General features: G+C 46.4%; 1 protein-coding gene and 1 non-coding gene across 3 annotated transcripts; both read right to left on the reverse strand.

The window, feature by feature from the left end:
• Window positions 1–178: 178 nt before the first annotated feature.
• On the reverse strand, window positions 179–17,659 carry cad (carbamoyl-phosphate synthetase 2, aspartate transcarbamylase, and dihydroorotase). 2 transcript variants are annotated; one of them, XM_010882637.5, is made up of 43 exons: window positions 17,211–17,659; window positions 16,091–16,230; window positions 15,867–15,996; window positions 15,630–15,772; window positions 15,336–15,477; window positions 14,997–15,168; window positions 14,246–14,431; window positions 14,002–14,111; window positions 13,773–13,915; window positions 13,554–13,685; window positions 13,170–13,403; window positions 12,825–13,046; window positions 12,467–12,655; window positions 12,253–12,377; window positions 12,016–12,149; window positions 11,740–11,852; window positions 11,389–11,639; window positions 10,779–11,025; window positions 10,584–10,682; window positions 10,156–10,380; window positions 9,880–10,062; window positions 9,581–9,799; window positions 9,233–9,400; window positions 8,954–9,136; window positions 8,769–8,873; window positions 8,391–8,636; window positions 8,019–8,100; window positions 7,733–7,899; window positions 7,474–7,638; window positions 7,256–7,387; window positions 6,021–6,222; window positions 5,729–5,919; window positions 5,357–5,593; window positions 5,115–5,253; window positions 4,782–4,838; window positions 4,148–4,341; window positions 3,985–4,059; window positions 2,432–2,644; window positions 2,132–2,257; window positions 1,673–1,828; window positions 1,436–1,537; window positions 1,241–1,335; window positions 179–1,125 (listed from the first exon to the last, which is right to left on the reverse strand). In XM_010882637.5, the coding sequence occupies exons 1-43, from the start codon at window positions 17,290–17,292 to the stop codon at window positions 1,026–1,028; spliced, it is 6,756 nt and encodes a 2,251-aa protein (XP_010880939.2). In that variant the 5' UTR covers window positions 17,293–17,659; the 3' UTR covers window positions 179–1,025. The 2 variants fall into 2 exon arrangements, with proteins under 2 accessions (XP_010880939.2, XP_010880940.2); XM_010882638.5 differs by lacking the exon at window positions 4,782–4,838 and having other exon boundaries at window positions 17,211–17,658.
• Window positions 7,060–7,193, reverse strand: LOC114829448. The gene has a single exon (XR_003777365.2). It is a non-coding gene; the product is annotated as a small nucleolar RNA SNORA13 (small nucleolar RNA).
• Window positions 17,660–18,803: the final 1,144 nt, after the last annotated feature.

Raw genomic sequence — 18,803 nt, forward strand, 5'->3', positions numbered from 1 at the left:
GAAAAGTTTGTCTTTTTCTACCTTGTGTAATGTCTGTTCTTAAACTAAATTTGATCCAGGTTTTTAGAATGGTCTCATCTTGGAACCACCAAAGTGCTGCCATCTGGGAATTGAAAATAAGGTAGAACCACATAAATAGTATAATTAAATGGAGAAAAAATATGCAAAACGATTTTGATAGTGTTGACATTTTATTAAATTATTTATAAAATACCCAGAGTCCAACAAAACAATCAGCGTAACAATTCTCTCACATAAAAGTTCTACAATGGTTCTACACCAGCAGGTATCCCTTTTCCCCAATACAATAATCACATTAAGAAGCCACCACTCAAAAGAAACAGAAATTAAGTATTCCATGAATAACATTGATATCGTTGGTATTATGCAAATGTTATTGTGTCAAAATATAAGAAACCACACAAGTGACATCAGTAACCGTTGAGAAACTGATCACCTGCCCTAGAATAAGTTGAGAAATACTAGGATACAAGAATAATAAATTTAACATGACTGCACATAAACCAGAACTGTTTCATTGCTGTTGGCATAAACTGCTGCTGCTCTCTCTTACTAATCGAAACGAGTAGTCTCACTTTATTTCATGTTGATGTTAGAGGATTCTTCGCCCTGAAATGTATAATTCCATTTCTTTAAATAGCCATAACAAATTTCAGATCACTTGAGCCACCGCTAACTAAAAACCTATGAAGTAATCAGGGTGTGAGCAAATAAAATTAAATACCATTAAATCAACTCCATATTGTTAGATATTACTTACGGGTCATTTGGAAATGAACCAACACGTTAACATGGCCCCATTACCCCAGGTTTTAGCTAGCACTAGGTAAAGATCAACAATGTTTGCAATGGCTGTTCAAAGAAAAGCAGATCCTGTATTATAGCTTCCCTTGGCCAATATACTATTTTTAGGTTCAGAAATCATTTAACATCAAATAAACATTGTCAGTTTTTTTTTTCAAACATTGCACTCCCAACTGTGGAGTTAGTCCTCCTTTGACCTTTCACCTGCCCATCACGGTGGCCAGCAGGGCCATGCGGATGTACATGCCGTTCTCTGCCTGCCGGAAATAAGCAGCGCGAGGATCCGTGTCCACCTCCACACTGCAAGAGAAAGTCCGCATGACACACAAGTTCTCCACAGCCGCTAACGTAAGAATCATAGAAGGACCTTTAAGACACAGCAAAAACGCTTATGGATCTAAGAGCCCATCCATACCTGATCTCATTGACTCTAGGTAGAGGATGCATCACCACCATCTTCCTCTTGGCTCCAGTCATGATGTGTGGGGTGAGGATAAACTGACCAAAGCACTGGAGGAAAACACATCCTTTAGCAGTAATCCAGCCACTATAGTGCGACTGGTAATCACCTTAGTAAGGCACCATTCAATTCCCTGTTATCCATCCTTACCGCATTGTACTCTTCCTCTGAGGCAAACCTCTCCTTCTGGATCCTGGTCATGTAGAGCACATCAGTGTCAGGAAGGGCCTCCTCAATGCTCTCAAACTCCTCCTGCACAGCCACAAGGACAGTTTGGTATGGTATGTGGCACATACAGTTTGGCAAAGACACCTATTACCAGCAGTGTCACAGATTTACATAGAACACCCTCTGCTGTGCCACAAATGTCCTTGATGATCCACACACCTGCTTGATGCCTTTGGAGGCTACAAAGTCGATGATCTCGTTGGGCATGTGCAGGTTCTTTGGGGCAACGTAGCGAAGAGTGATCCGGTACTGGGTAAGCAGCCTGGCCAGGGAATGAACCGTGCGGCCGTGCTTCAGGTCCCCCACCATGGTAATCTAAAGAGAGAGTGAGAGGCAGGAGGCAGGACACCTGGATCAAGACTGGAAGGCTATTGGGCATTGTCTGTTAAAATTAAGGGTGACTAAAAGCTATAACCAATTTCTCTGGTTGGAAAAAAAGCATACCTTTGAGATTACATTCTATAAAAAGTGCAGGAACTGATTCTGCAATGAGCCAGCTTTGAATTGACCTTTGTATTCCCATAATACAAAGGTCAATTACCATGTTCTGTTTATACTTCTATGATTAGCAATAGCACTGTCTCAAAAGAGGGGAGGATAGGTAAGCAGAAATCTCACAGTCATGCCGTTGACCGTGCCCAGCTCCTCTCGGATGGTGAACACGTCCAGCAGGGCTTGGGTAGGGTGCTCCCCGACCCCATCCCCAGCGTTGATCACTGGCTTCCGGCAATGTCTTGCTGCAGTCTTAATGTGAACAGAAATGTGTCGGATACAATTACATCTAATTGAGCAACTCAGGTATTTTCATGACATTGAAGCAAATTGCACTTGGAATTAAAATGTTCCAAGCAAACGACGCTGAAAGCAGCAGGCTTTTGAAGTGCGGTATGAACAGGATGGATTCAGACACCGGCTCACCTCGACAGCGCCGGGCATGGGGTGGCGCAGCACCAGGACGTCAGCATAGCAGCTCATGGTCTGGACCGAGTCCGCCAGTGACTCGCCCTTCTGCGACGACGAGGTGGCCTCGCAGAAATGGACCACCGATCCACCCAGACGCTGCATGGCCGCCGCAAATGAGCTGCTGGTACGCGTGCTGACCTCATAGAACATGGACGCCATCACCTTACCCTGACAGGGTCAAACAGGGGTCTCAGACAACAACACACCCATGTACAACCACTTTCTCTGCCCAGCATTCAGTTCAATTGGTGCCTGGGGATTTAAAGGCACACCGCATTTCTGTATTCTTACTAGGGTTGGGCAAAATTGACAAAATGTGATTACTGCCATATCACAATATTCATGATCAATATCTATATTCATTTTGATATTTTTAAACATATGTAAAAATATGTTTAAGAATGGACTCTGACACTGCTTAGCAAAGTATGAAAATGATATTTTTCAGTTGCATGTACACACCTACCTCGGGAACCTCAATGCTGCCATCCTTGCATTTCAGTTGCACATGCACCTTCATTTGCCTTCCTTGCACATTTAGAATTCCCATTTGTACTTGCGTTTGCCTTCTTTGCACAGTTATACATCCCAATTCTACATACATTATACTGTACTTAATACTTATATGCATTTTCTGCCCTCTTCTATTTGAACTTCTGGTTAGATGCTAACTGCATTTCATTGTACTGTACTTGTACTGTTCAATTACAATAAATTTGAATCTAATCTTATCTAAAGTTTTTCTTAGGATACACCCAAGAAAAACTACAGGAACGCTTGTCAACTCTCAAACAGGTTCAATCACAGATAGTCTTTTTAGGCACGGTACCTAATCAACACTTAAAGCAAAATTCCTTTGAAAACATAAAATCAAATGATCGCATGAACAGACTGCAAACTAGATACACAAAGTTTTGTAGGAAACCGCAAAGGGAATCTGAACGCTGTTCGCTAGAAGAGTCCGGTGTTTCAGCCTATGTAAAGGTGCCTATTGTATTTCTTGGCAGCGCATCATTTGAGATTGTTTAAATGGATTACACCTCAAATCAAGTGCAAAGGCATTTTAGAAGCATTGCTTCTATAGCTAATACCAGACACTCATTCATTCTTTATTGCGCAGTCTACTAAACTCACGGTTTAATGCCAAGACGTTATTTATTTTGGATTATACATTGGTAATGCTTTTTGTGATGTGGATAAAAATGACAGTCACAGTCGATCACGTAACTTTTAGGCCACTAACGTTTCCTCTTGCATCACTGTTGTTTCGTTGTCTCCCTGAGCCACACATCTTACTCTTCTGTCCTTTTATCTTTTGCTCCTCTGACTCGTTTCATGGTCTCTCTCGCTCTTCACTCACATTATGTCGATGTGTGTGCACAGGTCACGTGGTATGATCCATAGGGTATGTTCGTGTAGTGGACCTGTGCGCTCACACTTGCATGTGACAGGGCAACTGGCCAATGAAGCATGATAATTATATAGGGGTTTCAAAAAAAAAAAATTACCTTCAGGAGGTCCAAGCTTCTTTCTTTCTGAACCATCATACGAAGAGTATGAGCCACGTTAAACAAGTGAGAGATCTGTAAGGGATTCAGAAGATGTTAGGTATTCTGACAAGTCTAAAATGTTCTTCATTTAAACCCCCCCCCCCCTCCCTAAGTAGAGTACCTGCTCCTTGCTGAACTGTCGGACAGAAAGGACGTGCTGCCCCACCAGGGGGTGCAGCAGGGGGGAGGTCTGGAGGTGGGCCAGGGTCTGGGGCTGCCCTGCCACCATCCCTAACCCGGCCTCAGCCCTGGGGGAAAGAATCCTGGCCAGGGGAGGGGGGTGGATGTAGCTGTCCCCAGCCGCAGAAACCATCTCTGAGGACAGAAACACCAGACACATTAGATACCACAGGATAAGGTTCATATAAATGTTAGTTATTAGTAACTGTTCCACAGCACCTCCCTACTGGATTGCAGTCTTCTATGAGGATAGAGCGCAAGAAAACACCTGGAAAGTCCTGATAACAGACCATACCGCAAAGCAAGCTTGTCTCGGTCTGTGGAACTGATCCAAGCTTTGAGAAAAAACAGTCAGCTCCAAGCAAAGCAACGTGGGTAGAGCAGCGACAAATGACAAGGAATGCAATAACAAATGTTTTTGTAATATTCAACGCAATACTGGGGTTCACCAGTGCAACTAACAACTACCGCTATAAATCCATCGTAACATGTATTGCCTGAATATTATGCCAAACAGCCTCAGAGATGGCAGAAGGGTGAGAGGTTAGCATTAGGGGGAACATCAAGCTTCAAACCTTCAATTAAAGTTTCTTCAAATGTTCTTCTTAATGTTATTTCCCTTGAATCTTCAGCTGCTTAGGATATCATAAAAGGTTAACAAGTGTTAGAGAAGTGTTGAACTGTGGATTCGCATATACACGTGCACGCACACACACACACGAGCGCGCGCGAACAGATTTCCCCCGTTTTTTCAAGTGATACACTTACTAGTTCACATTTTGTGAGCAATGACAGGATATCCTATCTATTGACAGACAAAACAAGCAAGCAGTCAGCTACATGGAAGACAAAACCCATTAGTGGACATACAGGCTCTGTGTGTGTGTGTGTGTGTGTGTGTGTAGTACCTAAGGGAAGGCCTGGGTCAGAGGACCGATGAACACGGGGCGGGAGCATGTAGCGGCCATCCCCAACCACACGACGAGGGCTCTGGGGGCGGGAACGGAAGCTCTCGCTTTGAGAGGCTGGTCTGGCATGGTCTGGGGTCTGTTGGCACGCACAGACACACAGACACACACACACGTTAATATGTAACAAAAGCACACCTTGTTGGTTAAACAGCAGGACACTCATGTGAATGGGTCTTTACCTGTGGGCTTTCCCTCACAGACTCAGGGGGCTGGAGTACTGGGACGGGCGCAGGCCAACTCTTCACATCTTGACCATACCCAGGAGAAACCAGCACCTGTCCGTCGATGTAGGCCACCTCGCCTCGGAGGACCACCCTGCGGACCATGCCCTTCACCTTCATCCCTTCGAAGGGCGTCCACTTGGACTTGGTGAACTGCGTGTGTTTCGGGATGACCCACTCTTGCTCCAGGTCCACCTGGCGGGAGACAGTCCGTCTTTAGAACCCCAAGAAAGTTCTGGCTTCTCAAGACCTTTAAGTCGCCATTCGATATCTCTGCGTATTATCTCTGCATCCAATCTGGTGACCCGAAAAGAATAAAGCCCGGTCTACCTCTACGTATGTGTTGTCCTGTGCAGGCAGGGAGAAGATCTTGCGAGGGTTGTCGTACAGGCGCTTGATGATGTCATCAATGGTGAGGCGCCCATCGCTGACCGCCGTGAGGAGGAGGGGCAGCATGGTCTCCAGGCCCGGGTAGCCAGGTGGGGGCTTCTCAGAGTTCTTCTCCTCCACTGAATGGGGGGCTGTTAGGCAAAACAAATATTATCAGGACCGATTTACGCAAACATGTATAAAACTGAGTTTTACAATTTTTAAAGGAATGGATGTCAGGGTTTTTTCAAACCATGGTCCGTGGCGAAACAGTCGATGACGTCCAGGTGTTCCCAGAGGGCCTCCATGTCCTCCCGGGTACCCAGCATGGGGCGTACCTGCGCCCGGCCGTCCCCGATGCCCGCCACATTCTCATCACAAAGGAAGAGGTGGTGGGGTGCCACCTCGCATGTCACCAGGATACCCTTCTGCTTGGCAGCACGGATGATTAGGATCTGGAGGACAGGAATTGATGCCAAACCTTAAATAATCAAAATCTATTTACTCGTTTCATCTAACTCAGGTAACTCAATGGGGCTCGGCCTTTGCTAACCAGCTGAAGTGGGCAGGTAAATTAGTGCCCTGGAACGCCTGGCTGGATGGGTATCAAAGGAAGGGGAAGGAGTCTTTGAAATCATTCTCACACAGACACTTCATGTCCAAAATCTAAATGTTTGTTGGGATAAAAAGCCTATTTTTATCTGTGACAGATTAAGTAAACACGATTGCAAAGCACATACACGTTTTCATCTAACTGTTACATACATTTGACTTTCCACTATAGTGGAGTCACAGTTTGTCAGGTGGCCATGACTTCCTATATAAAGCTGGGAGACAAATTCATTTACTGTTTGGTTGAACAGTAAAACGGGCAAACCAAGGTACCTAGGCCACATTTGCACTGGGAATATTCATCAGTTCATCTCCAAACCGGCCATCCTGTTGGGCTTTTCACCTATCAGCGTCTAGGGTTTACAGGACATAGAGCAACAAGAAACATTGTCTATGGCCGTCCCGTAGACATAACCAGCTTTTTAATGAGAGGTTGAAGGAAAATGGTACTACGAACAGGCAAATGGCTGTGCAGAACAATCGTATGAAGTACACCATCTAGGAAAACAACTTGTCTGTCCTTTTCACAGATGGGCTGCTTTTACAGCAGATGTCTAGACTGGGTCCCACTCTTATCAGCAAAAAACCTAGTGGCTGCAGTGACAACCAACACTGCACACCTGAAGAGTTGACAAACTGCCTGGTCAGATTAATACTGGTTCTCTCTACTAAATACAGCGATGTGTTCTTGTAGTTTAATGTAATGAAAGGAATCAGTGATGACTCGTTCCAAACAAAAATGTTACAAGGTTACTGTATGCCTTGGTTGACACCTCATTCACTATGGAGACAATGAATGGGCAACACAAAGGCAAAATGTTCTAAATCTGTGGGTAGAGAGAGATGGAGAGAGATAGGTCCAGGCAGCCATCTTACCTCCTCCTTCCTGGCCACGTGGCAGATATGAACCGCTCTCTGGTACAGCTGGGCCACCATCAAGATGGCCGCCACAGTCTGCTTCTCTGCATGAGCCACGATTGGCAGGTGCTTTGGCCACTTCTCAAAGTGCTAGTTCACACAAAGACAACACTGCTCAGGTCCACAAAAACACTAGAATGACATGAACATCATTCAGTCCCATGACAGTTTCCTACCTCCATCCAAAGTGAGACATTGTCCATCTTAAGAGTTGAGTAGGTGTCGTTCAGATACATCTTCAGCCCTGCGGCAGAGTTAGCGATGGAGAGCAAGATGGCGGCGTTGTCGGAAGCTGCCCCGACATAGAGGGCATAGTCACAGCGACACCCTGCCTTGGCAAGCTAAGAGCACAGATCAACAGTTCATGAGCTAACCAAGCTAGCGCACTGGCCTGAAACAATACATTTAATAATGTTGTCTAAATGACCACATTACCTTCTGGACCAGGGCGAAGGAGTTGGGGTCCACGATGGCGGGTGCGGTGTTGGGCATGGCACATACCATGGTAATCCCCCCTGCGAGGGCAGCTGCCGTGCCCGAGGAAAAGTCCTCCTTGTGGGTGGCACCTGGCTCGCGCAGGTGGACGTGCACATCGATCAGACCTGGAGAAGAGGACCGGGCGAGGACACTCAGTGAGAACAGGTGAACAACCATCATGGACTGTGCGAAACCAGGGTAACAGCCTTCTTACAGCCCCAGTTGTAAGGCACCAACCACTCACCAGGCAGTCGAATCAACTTCTGTGACGTCATACAGTCCACGTGAGTCTTGACAGGCGGAAAGCCTCCGACGAGACGCAGTGCCTACAATCCCCAGCAGTACACACATGTCAATAAGGAATGAATACAGCCCTGTAACTCAACAGGAGTAACCAACAACCCATTATAAACCGGGAGGTTTGAATCCTGCTTGGCTGATGGCAGTGGTATTTGAGACAGCATACTTCTGGTATGATATCACCACTTTTATCATTGCGTTGGTAACCGGTTTTTAAGCGCAAGAAGGCATATGTGGGGTTTGTGGTATATTGCTAATTTAATATATCCCACCCACTTGTGTTTCATTGCTTAATTAGAGCCCCCTTCACCCCCACCTGGACAAACAGCTTGGTGCACTTGATGTCAATGATGAGGGGGACGGAGTAGTCGATGGCCATGCGCCGGGTTCGGTAACCCTTGGTGACAAATGAGGAGAGACGTCGGCCTCCAGAGTTCCTCATGGAGAGGTTGATGACCATGTCAAAGTGATGGTCCTCAAGATACTCCAGGATGTTCCTCTGCTTGTCCTTGTTGGGGCAGTCGCCCTCCTCCTCCTCGAATGGCCAGTCTACCGCCATCACCTGAAGGGCACAAGGAATTGGGGGTGGGGTATTAGGAAGTTACACAATATTGTCAATTGACCAATTAAAAAAAAAAGACCTAAGGGGTAAGAGGGCTGTTAGCCAAGTGCCCCTTAGACAGGTGCGACGTACCTTGACTCCATGTTCAGTGTAGAAGTCAGCGGTCCCCAGGCTGGCATACAGGTCATATCCCAGACTCTCCAGTGCCTGAACCGTGGGCAGCAGCTCACTCTTGTTCTGAATAATCACAGGAACATTTATGTAGTGCTAGCCTCTAAGAAAATTAACAAGATGTATTTCTACCTCATTGTATTCACCTTATAACTGCCAATGGAAAGCAGAATGTTCTTGTTGGGGATTTTGAAGCCTGTGCTGATCATGGCTTTAAGATAGGCTTCATATCTGTTCTCTCCAAAGCAGGCTACCTCCCCGGTGCTGGTCATCTCCACCCCCAGAACCACATCAGCCCCGGCCAGACGAGAGAAGGAGAACTGAGGGACCTAAGAGGGAGACACATTAATAATTGTGGTGGTTGTTAGTGGAAGTTGTTGACCTGTGGCATTCCATTGATGCTGTAGACCGGTCTGCTCCGTTACCTTGACGCCCACAATGCCTACTCCTTTCATCAGGCCCACGGGTTCCACTTCCTCTCCCATGATGGCATGTGTTGCCAAGGCAACCAGATCCACTCCCAGTGTCTTGGAAACGAACGGGAAGGAGCGGGACACTCTGACATTGCACTCAATCACCTTCAGCTGGTCGTCCTGTTGACAAATCACACCGGTTGAATTTAAAGCCCACAGAAAGGCAGTCATCAGAAGGTTTGGATTGAACAGAAACCGAAACCGTTCGTCACGCCTCAAACGATTCACTTGTTGGCGTGCTCCGGTCACAGCCTCAGATTTGAAACACCGAAATAAAGAGATTCAATGGAAATACTTTACCTTAGCAATGAGTTGCAAGTTGAAGGGCCCGGTCACCTGCAGCTCTTGCCCTATGTCATGGACGATCATCTTGATGCGCTCCATGGTCTTCTGATTGATATCCTGAGGGGGCGTGACCAGGGTGGCGTCCCCGGAATGTACCCCAGCATTCTCCACGTGCTCCGACACGGCAATAGCGGTCACCACGCCGTCACACGCCACCGCGTCCACATCGATCTCCTGAAACAGGGAGGACAGTCAGATCTGGACTAGAGGCTGCCTGGAGATTTTAACAGACAGTCTTGTGTAGCATTTCACACCTTAGCCTCCTGGATGAACTTGGAGATGACGACAGGATATTCCTTGGACACGGCCACGGCGCTGCCCAGGTACTTCTCCAGGTCGCTGTCGGTGTACGCCACGTTCATGGCTGCGCCGCTCAGCACGTAGGAAGGACGCACCAGACACGGGTAACCCACGGTCTCGCAGAACTTCATAGCTGACTGAGAGGACACACAATTACAAATACCCAATTTGAGATCAAGACAAAACAATTTGACATTTTAAATGGATTAGAAGCCATTTTCTATTCAGACCTCGATGTCTGTGAGCTCCTTCCAGAGGGGCTGGCTGATTCCAATGGTGTCCAACATGCGGGAGAACTTGAAGCGGTTCTCAGCAGAGTCAATGAACTCCGGGGAAGTTCCCAGTATGCGACACTGCTGCCTGTGCAGGGACATGGCGATGTTGTTGGGGAGCTGACCACCCATAGACAGGACCACTCCCTCTGGATTCTCCATCTCATAGATGTCCATGACGACCTGAAGGTGCGGACACAGATGAGCGCAACGGTCACAGGAATGTTAACAGATATCAAACAGGCCCTTTGCTTAAAACCATCAGATCACACTAGGACCTTTGCATGATGGCGACTGCCGTGTTCATCCAAGTATGATAAAACAACGAACAACATATATTTTTTTTTAACAAAGCAAGTTAGGACCATGCCTCAGAGAGTTCTCACCTCGAAGGAGATCTCATCGAAGTAGAGGCGGTCGCACATGTCGTAGTCTGTGCTGACGGTTTCCGGGTTGTAGTTCACCATGATGGTTTTATAGCCCATCTAGGGAAGAACACCAACAGTTAGCAAATCAATCACTTTCTGGTGATCATCGTGATCAACGACAGCCAGCCTTGCACAGAGACATAGACCCCGCACCTTCCGGAGTTCCATGATGCAGCCCACGGCACACCAGTCGAATTCCACGCTGCTGCCGATCCGGTAGACTCCGGAGCCAATCACCATGACATGGGGCTCTTGGAAGGCCAGGTCGCTCTCGGTGCCGTTATAGGTCAGGTACAGGTAGTTGGTGTGGGCCGGCCACTCGGCCGCCACTGTGTCAATCTGCTTCACCACCGGCAGGATGCTCCAGTCCTGACGCAGCTTCCTCACAGCTAGCTCCGTGCTGGTGAAACACAGGGCGAGAGAATTTCATTTAAAAGAATTAAAAAACTCAAACATTTCAAATCAAGCCTCTCAGACAAATACCTCTCGATGTCTGCGGACGAAAGACTAGTCAAGGGAACTGACGTTGAGACCTAGAATGTGACGCCAAAAACAACCAGTAACGCCCTGGTTCCCTCTCATCACCATACAAGGCTCAAATTTAAGAATGTTGTAAAGTCAACAGAACTTGATCCTCTCACTCTGTATTGATCCTATGCAATTTTTCTTCAACGGTCTCAATTATTAATGATGTTTTGAAGCAAACTGCCTTGTACTGTGTCTCAGGGTTAAGAGCAAGTTACCGTTCAGAGAGGTACTGTACCTCTGCACAGCCAGGGCAATCTGTTTGTCTGAGAAACCCAGCTGCTTGGCTTTCCTCATCACCTCTGGAGGCATGGTGCTCTCATCTTGGTTGTACAACTCCAGCACCTTCTCGTGGTCTGTGATGTTCTTCATCTTGTGAAGGAACCAGCGGTCGATCTTGGTTAGGTCATACAGACGGTCCACTGTGTAGCCCGCCTTTAAAGCGGCCGCCAGCACAAAGATTCGCTTGTCTGTCGGGGTCTGTAGCTCCTTCAAGACCAAAGGACAGAGTCATGTTAGGACTGTTTCCAAAAAATGCAGCTGGTGGCAGGCAGGTAATTAAAAAAAAAAAAGTGCTGGCTGAGCTCACCTCATCAGACACTGGTTTGATGGTGTGGTCAAAGCCCACACAGTTCTCATCTACCATCCGCAGAGCCTTCTGGAATGCCTCCTCAAAGCTGCGGCCGATGGCCATCACCTCCCCTACAAGGTCACAGGCAGAAAGACAATGATTAGTCATCAACCCTCCAACACCTCAGTGTGTGCCACTAAGTGGGGGTAGAATCAACTGGGCTTGAAACAAGAGACAGAAGACACCGCTTCCCTGAACTACCCTCATTAATAACACTTGTGATGATCCTCTTACCAACACTCTTCATTGAGCTTCCTATCTTGGTGCTGACACGGAGGAACTTGCTGAGATCCCATCGAGGGACTTTCACCACACAATAATCAAGACTGGGCTCAAAGTTAGCCGTGGTCTGGTTGGTCACCGAATTCCTGTACAAGAACACAAACTCTTGTTTGTTACAACCCTAGTATTACTCGATGCAGGGTCAAATTAAATTCACCCGCTTTAGTCCCACACCTTTCCTAAACTCACTTGAGAACAGGTAGAGGGATGCCCAGTCCTAGCTTTGCTGCCACATAGGCTAGGGGATATCCAGTAGCTTTGCTGGCCAGAGCCGAGCTCCGAGACAGACGGGCATTCACCTCGATGATGTAATACTGAAACACAAAAACAACTTAGTCAGCAACATTTATAATGCATGGCGATGCATCAGGAGAGGTTTCACACGGTCAGTTTGGGGAACTACCTGTTCAGACTCAGGGTTGAGGGCGTACTGAATGTTACACTCTCCCACGATGCCCAGGTGTCTGATGACCTTGATGGCGGTGTTCCTCAGCATGTTGTACTCATAGTCATTGAGCGTCTGACTGGGCGCCACCACAATGGACTCTCCAGTGTGGATACCTAGTGGGTCAATGTTCTCCATGTTACATACCTACAAGATAGAAGAAAAAAAAACACTATTTAACGTAACATCATTCTCCTCCAAGGGACTGATAAAAAGGGATCCCACTTAAATTGATGTATAAGCTCACAGTTGAAAGTATGATAACAGTAAATTACATTGTAACAAATTCCCACGAGTGCAGATGGGTTTTACTTACAGTAATACAGTTATCGTATGAGTCTCGGACCACCTCATACTCAATCTCCTTCCAGCCCTTCAGGGACTTGTCTACTAGGACCTGGGTGGTGTGGGCAAAGGCAGAGGTCACCAGGGACGTCAGCTCCTCCTTGTTGTTGGCGAAGCCTGAGCCCAGTCCGCCCAGCGCAAAGGCAGAGCGTACCATGACAGGGTAGCCAAGACGCTCTGCGGCCGCGAGGGCCTAGGACACAAGACAGAACAAGGTCAGTGCATTATTGGAAATGGGGGATCTATGTCACCATTAACAGGGAGGGGGGGGGTATAGTTTGACTCAGTGGCATTTCTCCAAAGCTAGCTTCATTACCTGCTCCACAGACAGAGCGGCCTCGCTAGGTGCCACATGCTCATTGATCTCCTCCATCTTTTCCACAAATATCTTCCTGTCCTCTGTCATCTCGATGGAGGCCACTGGCGTCCCCAGCACGCTCACTGAATACTTTTTCAGAATGCCCCTTTTGGTCAGCTCCACCCCACAGTTTAGAGCAGTCTGCCCCCCAAAGGACAGGAGGACCCCATCAGGACGCTCATTCTTTATCACCTGGACCGAGGAAAGAGATTCAGAACACAAAGAAAGAAGGAGCACAAACCCGCTCTTTTCTGAGTGAATGTCTGAGTGTTGCTTATTGAGCACCAATCAGTGACAGGAGGACCGCAGTAACCATCCCTTCATTAACAAGTCCTTTGATACCTGAGTGACGTACTCCGGGGTGATGGGCAGGAAGTAAACCTTGTCGGCCAGGCCCTTCGAGGTCTGGACAGTGGCAATGTTGGGGTTGATGAGCACAGTTTGAATGTTCTCCTCCTTCAACGCTTTTATAGCCTGAAAGGTTATACCATAGAAATGCATTTGATTAGTTCAACTGCCGCTGAACGCCAGGTTTTCAATAGTGCTGGCAGTGAGTCTCACCTGAGAGCCGGAATAGTCAAACTCCCCGGCTTGTCCGATGGAGAGGCCTCCAGAGCCCAGGATCAGGACCTTGCGTGGTCGAACAAACTCTTTCATTTTGAGAGATCCAGGGTAGGTCAGGTGCTCGGACAGCCTCTGCTTCACTACAGAAAGGGAGAGAGTCTGAAACTGTAGCCTGGAACTGGATTAAAGATTTAAGAAGACTTTAGGAATTCAAAGTATTTCTAACCTGGTTTCCCCCCGATGCCCTCCTTGTGATCTCTGACCGTGTCCAGAAACACATCAAACAGGCTGACCAGGTCAGTGGGGCCTGCCATGTGCTCGGGATGGAACTGGACACTGGAATAACACACGGCAAATTATATTGGGTCATTTTCCAGTTTTTCCAAGGGTCAATTTGTCAACTACCTTTATCCATCCCAATAATAAATGAAGGGTTTGAAGTCCCAGAAGTTGTCATCCATAAATGGTACCTGAACAGCTGTTTGGTGTTATGCACAATCCCCTCACTAGAGTGGTCGTTGGCGTTGGTGAACAGCACATCCCAGTCCTGAGGTAGGGTTTCAGGGTCCACAGCAAAGCCGTGATTCTGAGACGTGATGAAACAGCGATCGGTGCCCTTGTGGATGCAGGGCTGGTTATGGCCACGGTTACCATACCTAAAAAGAAAATGAAAAAAACTATAGGTGAATTCTAACATTTAATGGCCGGGGGTGACTGAGCTGTATTAAATACACAGACACATTCATTATATAGTCCTCCTGCAGAAACCATGCTTGAGACTTGTTTGAAAAGACCTTGTTAGAAACTCAGTGACCTGTCTGCTCTCCACCACTGACAGCCCAGCTGCATCTGCAAACATTCCAGAAGGACAAAAGGAAGCTGGCATCTCATCTGGCCTTGGACGAACAGAATGCTAACAAAGTAACAATCCCAGGAGTCATACCAAAACAAACCAGGCCTTTCTGCACCTCAGCCCTGCACTAGGCTTCGTCCAGACTCGCTGGGCTAAGCAGAAAAGCACATTTCACACCAGAACGCTCCCAGAGAAAAGAAGAGGGCCCTGGGAAGCATTGACATCTGAGGGAGGGGGCTAAATAATAACACCAACCGGCAGCAGGCTCTCTCTACTTTTAAAGCCATAAAAAGACACTACAACTTAAGACCTAAGGCAGTAGTGACACTAACCACCACAACCATATAGCACCCTATCCTTGTACTCACTTCATTTTGTAGATTTCGGCTCCGATGACAAGGGACAGGAGCTGGTGGCCCAGGCAGATACCAAACACAGGCTTGGGGTTGTCGACACACACCAACTTCTTCACATTCTCGATCGTCGCTTTACAAAACCGGGGGTCCCCAGGGCCGTTGCTGATGAACAGCCCGTCAAAATCTGAAAGTGACCACAGCTTTCTCAGCGTAGCCCCAATAAATGGGACTAAAAATAAACTACTGGACGCTCCACCGAACGCCATGACAGATGAAAGCAAACATGGGAGCAGGGCTCATTGGGACACTGGCCCCTCCTCATCACGCTCATTAAACCCAGATGTGACTAACCAGAGATGTCTAACGGGTGATCCCAGGGCACCACAGTGACACGGGCCCCTCTCTGACACAGACAGCGGATCTGGTTGTGTTTGATGCCGCAGTCTATCGCTGTGATCCTGATGGTACCGCTTGGGTTGAAAACCCGAGGCTCCTGCGTGACAAACAGAACGTCAGCACCTTATTAGTCCGAGACAAAATAAAAGTCTCCCCTTATCCGCTATGTTGAGAGAAAGAAGAAACAGACTTGTGGTGCACTGCAGATGTAACACACAAAGCCTCAGACTTAAACACAGAACACTGTACCTTCATGGACACCTCTGTGACCAGGTTCCTCTGGTCAGGGTTGTCGAACGGAACTTCGGCTTCAGGTGTTCCATCCACAACCAGCTTCCCCAGCATTGTTCCCTTTTCACGGATCTTCTTGGTGAGACGGCGGGTGTCAACTCCTGCGGTACAATATGCAGGTCAGACATCAGCACGGTAAGCTTCCCTAAGACGGCACCGTTTCAAAACGGATGTACAGAGTGGTAACACACTGACCCTCTAGGCCAGGGATGCCCTGCTCTTTAAGCCACTGGTCCAGGGACATTGCTGAGCTCCAATGACTGGGATTCTGGGAGACCTCTCCTACAACAAGTGCTGCAGCATGGATCTTAGAAGACTCAAACCACTGTGGGAAAACAGAATTTGACAGTCAAACAGGTGCTAGGGATCAATGAGAGAAAGATAAGGACTCTCTCCGACAACTGACTAACTCCACCCACCTTGCTGAGTCCAAATTCCCCCTCCTCATCATGGGGTATGCCATAATTGCCCTGCAGAGGGTAGGTTAGGGTGAGGATCTGACACCTGTAGGAAGGGTCAGTCAGGGCCTCTGGGTAGCCCACCATACCGGTCTGGAACACTGAAAATCAATAGAAGTATCAGGCCAACTATTCATTGCAGCAAAAAAAAAAAAAAGTGCTGTGTTAGGATTGCAAGATGATGATAGTGGCCTTTTTTTATGTGCACTGAGCATCCATCATTAGCAACATTCTTATTGGCTTAACATCATTCGTGAGCTATACTAATAATTTAATTTAGTCTTTCAGTAATTACACATGGATTGAAAGAGTTTACAATCTCAATCAACAATAGGGACAAGGTACATCAAGTAATACTTGGGCACTGAAGTGTCCATATGCAGGTCAGAGTTGCATCAGTCTCCACTGACCTACATTTGGAAGGGGTCAACAGTTATCGTTAGGGCCCCTTAGACAAGCTATTATCCATGGATTTATTCAATTAACATTTCTTCATCATTGTCCTACTTTTATGGCCCGCAGCATCCTTCGACATTTCTGGATCGTTTTTAAGATACAGGATAGCTGAATATACTGACATCCGCACTAAATGTAGTTGAGGAGTGATTCGTGTACGTGAACTAAAGCTTTGACGCAACAACGTTTACACTATCAAAACTACAAATTAAGGCACCCTTCCGTCGTTTTTGATAATGGGAAACGTGAAGTGATGTCGGAACTTCCGTTGTCATCCAGAACACCGGCACAGCATGGGAGCCACGCAGACTGCATAAAACACAGCGCAAACAACCTTTCGTTTTACGTTTCCCACGTTTGATTTGCCTAACCTAAATGAGCATGATATACAAGACAACCGCCAGCTAAACACCATAGAAGAACATGATAGAAAGACAATCGTGATTATTTCGCGCGTGAACATTGCCTACAATGCATAGAGGGAAGCGTTTAGTTACGATAGCTGAAACATTTGACTTTGTGGGTAGCATATACATTCCATAATATAAATGATACAATTGGATTTAAAGCAGCTGATCAGATGCCGGGATGAATCATTGACATACTTCTCATAAAATACACTTACCAACTTCACCAGATACTGACGTATTTGCCCCAAAAAGGCGGCCCTTAAAACGGGTCCCATCTTCTAAAATAAGAGTTGCCATTCTTACAAGAAATGTTGTGTGTTTTATTTATACAGCCAAAATGCAGTCTTCGAGTCGATTATGTGAAGCAATACCACGCTTTTTTGTCTGTAGGATCGATGCGCTCACTACCGCGATGCTTGTCCACGTGAAACACAGCGGCTGCTAATAAAGACGCACGAGCAAAAATCTTCCTTGAAAATGGCTGTAACTTGAAACAAAGTCAGATTGTTGTGATGGTGATTATTAGCCAGCAAAATAAAGCGTTAAAGGCGCCCAAAAGTACTTTAAATTAAGAAAAGTAGTCAGTCAAAATCCAAGAATTTAGTCCACACTGCTCAGCAAGCTGCCCTAGCAGTGTGGAACTTTTTCTGTGACCTGACGGCGGTTACATAGTGCGTAAAAAACCAACGTAAGCACGTAAGCACGAGGAGACTGAAAAGACTGACATGTCCTTCTGTACTGGCACACGGCATCGAGCGAAAGGATGACACAATATTTTATTTGTACAGTTCAATGGTCAGTTGGCCTCATTTGATTCACATCACACAATATATCAAAGCAGGAATTAATGTTCCCATACAGTGCTACTGCCTCCCGATTTCATGACATTGGTGCATACTAGTCTGAGGGACACTTAAATCAATTAATCAAATGTATTCATAAAGCCCTTTTTACATCAGCAGTTGTCACAAAGTGCTTTTACAAAACACCCTGCCTGAAACCCCAAGGAGCAAGCAACAACAGTGCAGAAGCACAGTGGCTTGGAAAACCCCCCTAAATTTAGGAACAAACCTAGAGTGGAACCAGGCTCGGAGGGGTGACCAGTCCTCTTCTGGCTGTGCCAGGAGAACATTTTAAGAGTACAAGTTGTAATAATTAAGAACTGCATTTGGGCTGTGTCCAGAGTCTATAAAACCTAATCCAGGTCAGAAGCATGACCAGATGGACAAGGACAACCAGGAGACGGGGGACAGTGTCAGCAGAGTGGCACCTGGAATCTTCTCTTATCACTTCACTAATCATTGCATGTAAGTAAGTCTATCTAGTGTTTTATTCTGTCTCTTGTAATGTGAAAAAGCCCTAATATTTGTTTGTAGACCAAATGATTCAGTCATGACAGCAGATAGGACATTCCTGGATAACTATGCAAAACACAAGAAGTCTACAGCATCACCAGTGGCAGTTACACCCATTTAAAGTGATTTTCTGGTTCACCATTGCTGTTATATCTTTTGCATAGTGGATTTTGATATGGCAGAATGGGAACTGGATCTCCCCAATGTAAATTCATCCAATCCTCCAAAGGAATAAAAAAAAAAAAAACTTAAATTTTAACATTATTATTAAAAATATTTTCCAGCATGAAATAATTGTCATCTTAAAATAATAGTTTTTGAGTTTCTGTGTTGTAAAATAAAATATTGGCATTTCACATACATAATTTTATTTACAGGACATAATGATAGGCATTGTGTCCAAACAGTTACATTTTTGTTACATTAGACCGGAGGACATTTCTTCAAAAAGTA

Source organism: Esox lucius, chromosome 18 (assembly GCF_011004845.1).
Source record: "Esox lucius isolate fEsoLuc1 chromosome 18, fEsoLuc1.pri, whole genome shotgun sequence".
Lineage (NCBI taxonomy): Eukaryota > Metazoa > Chordata > Actinopteri > Esociformes > Esocidae > Esox > Esox lucius.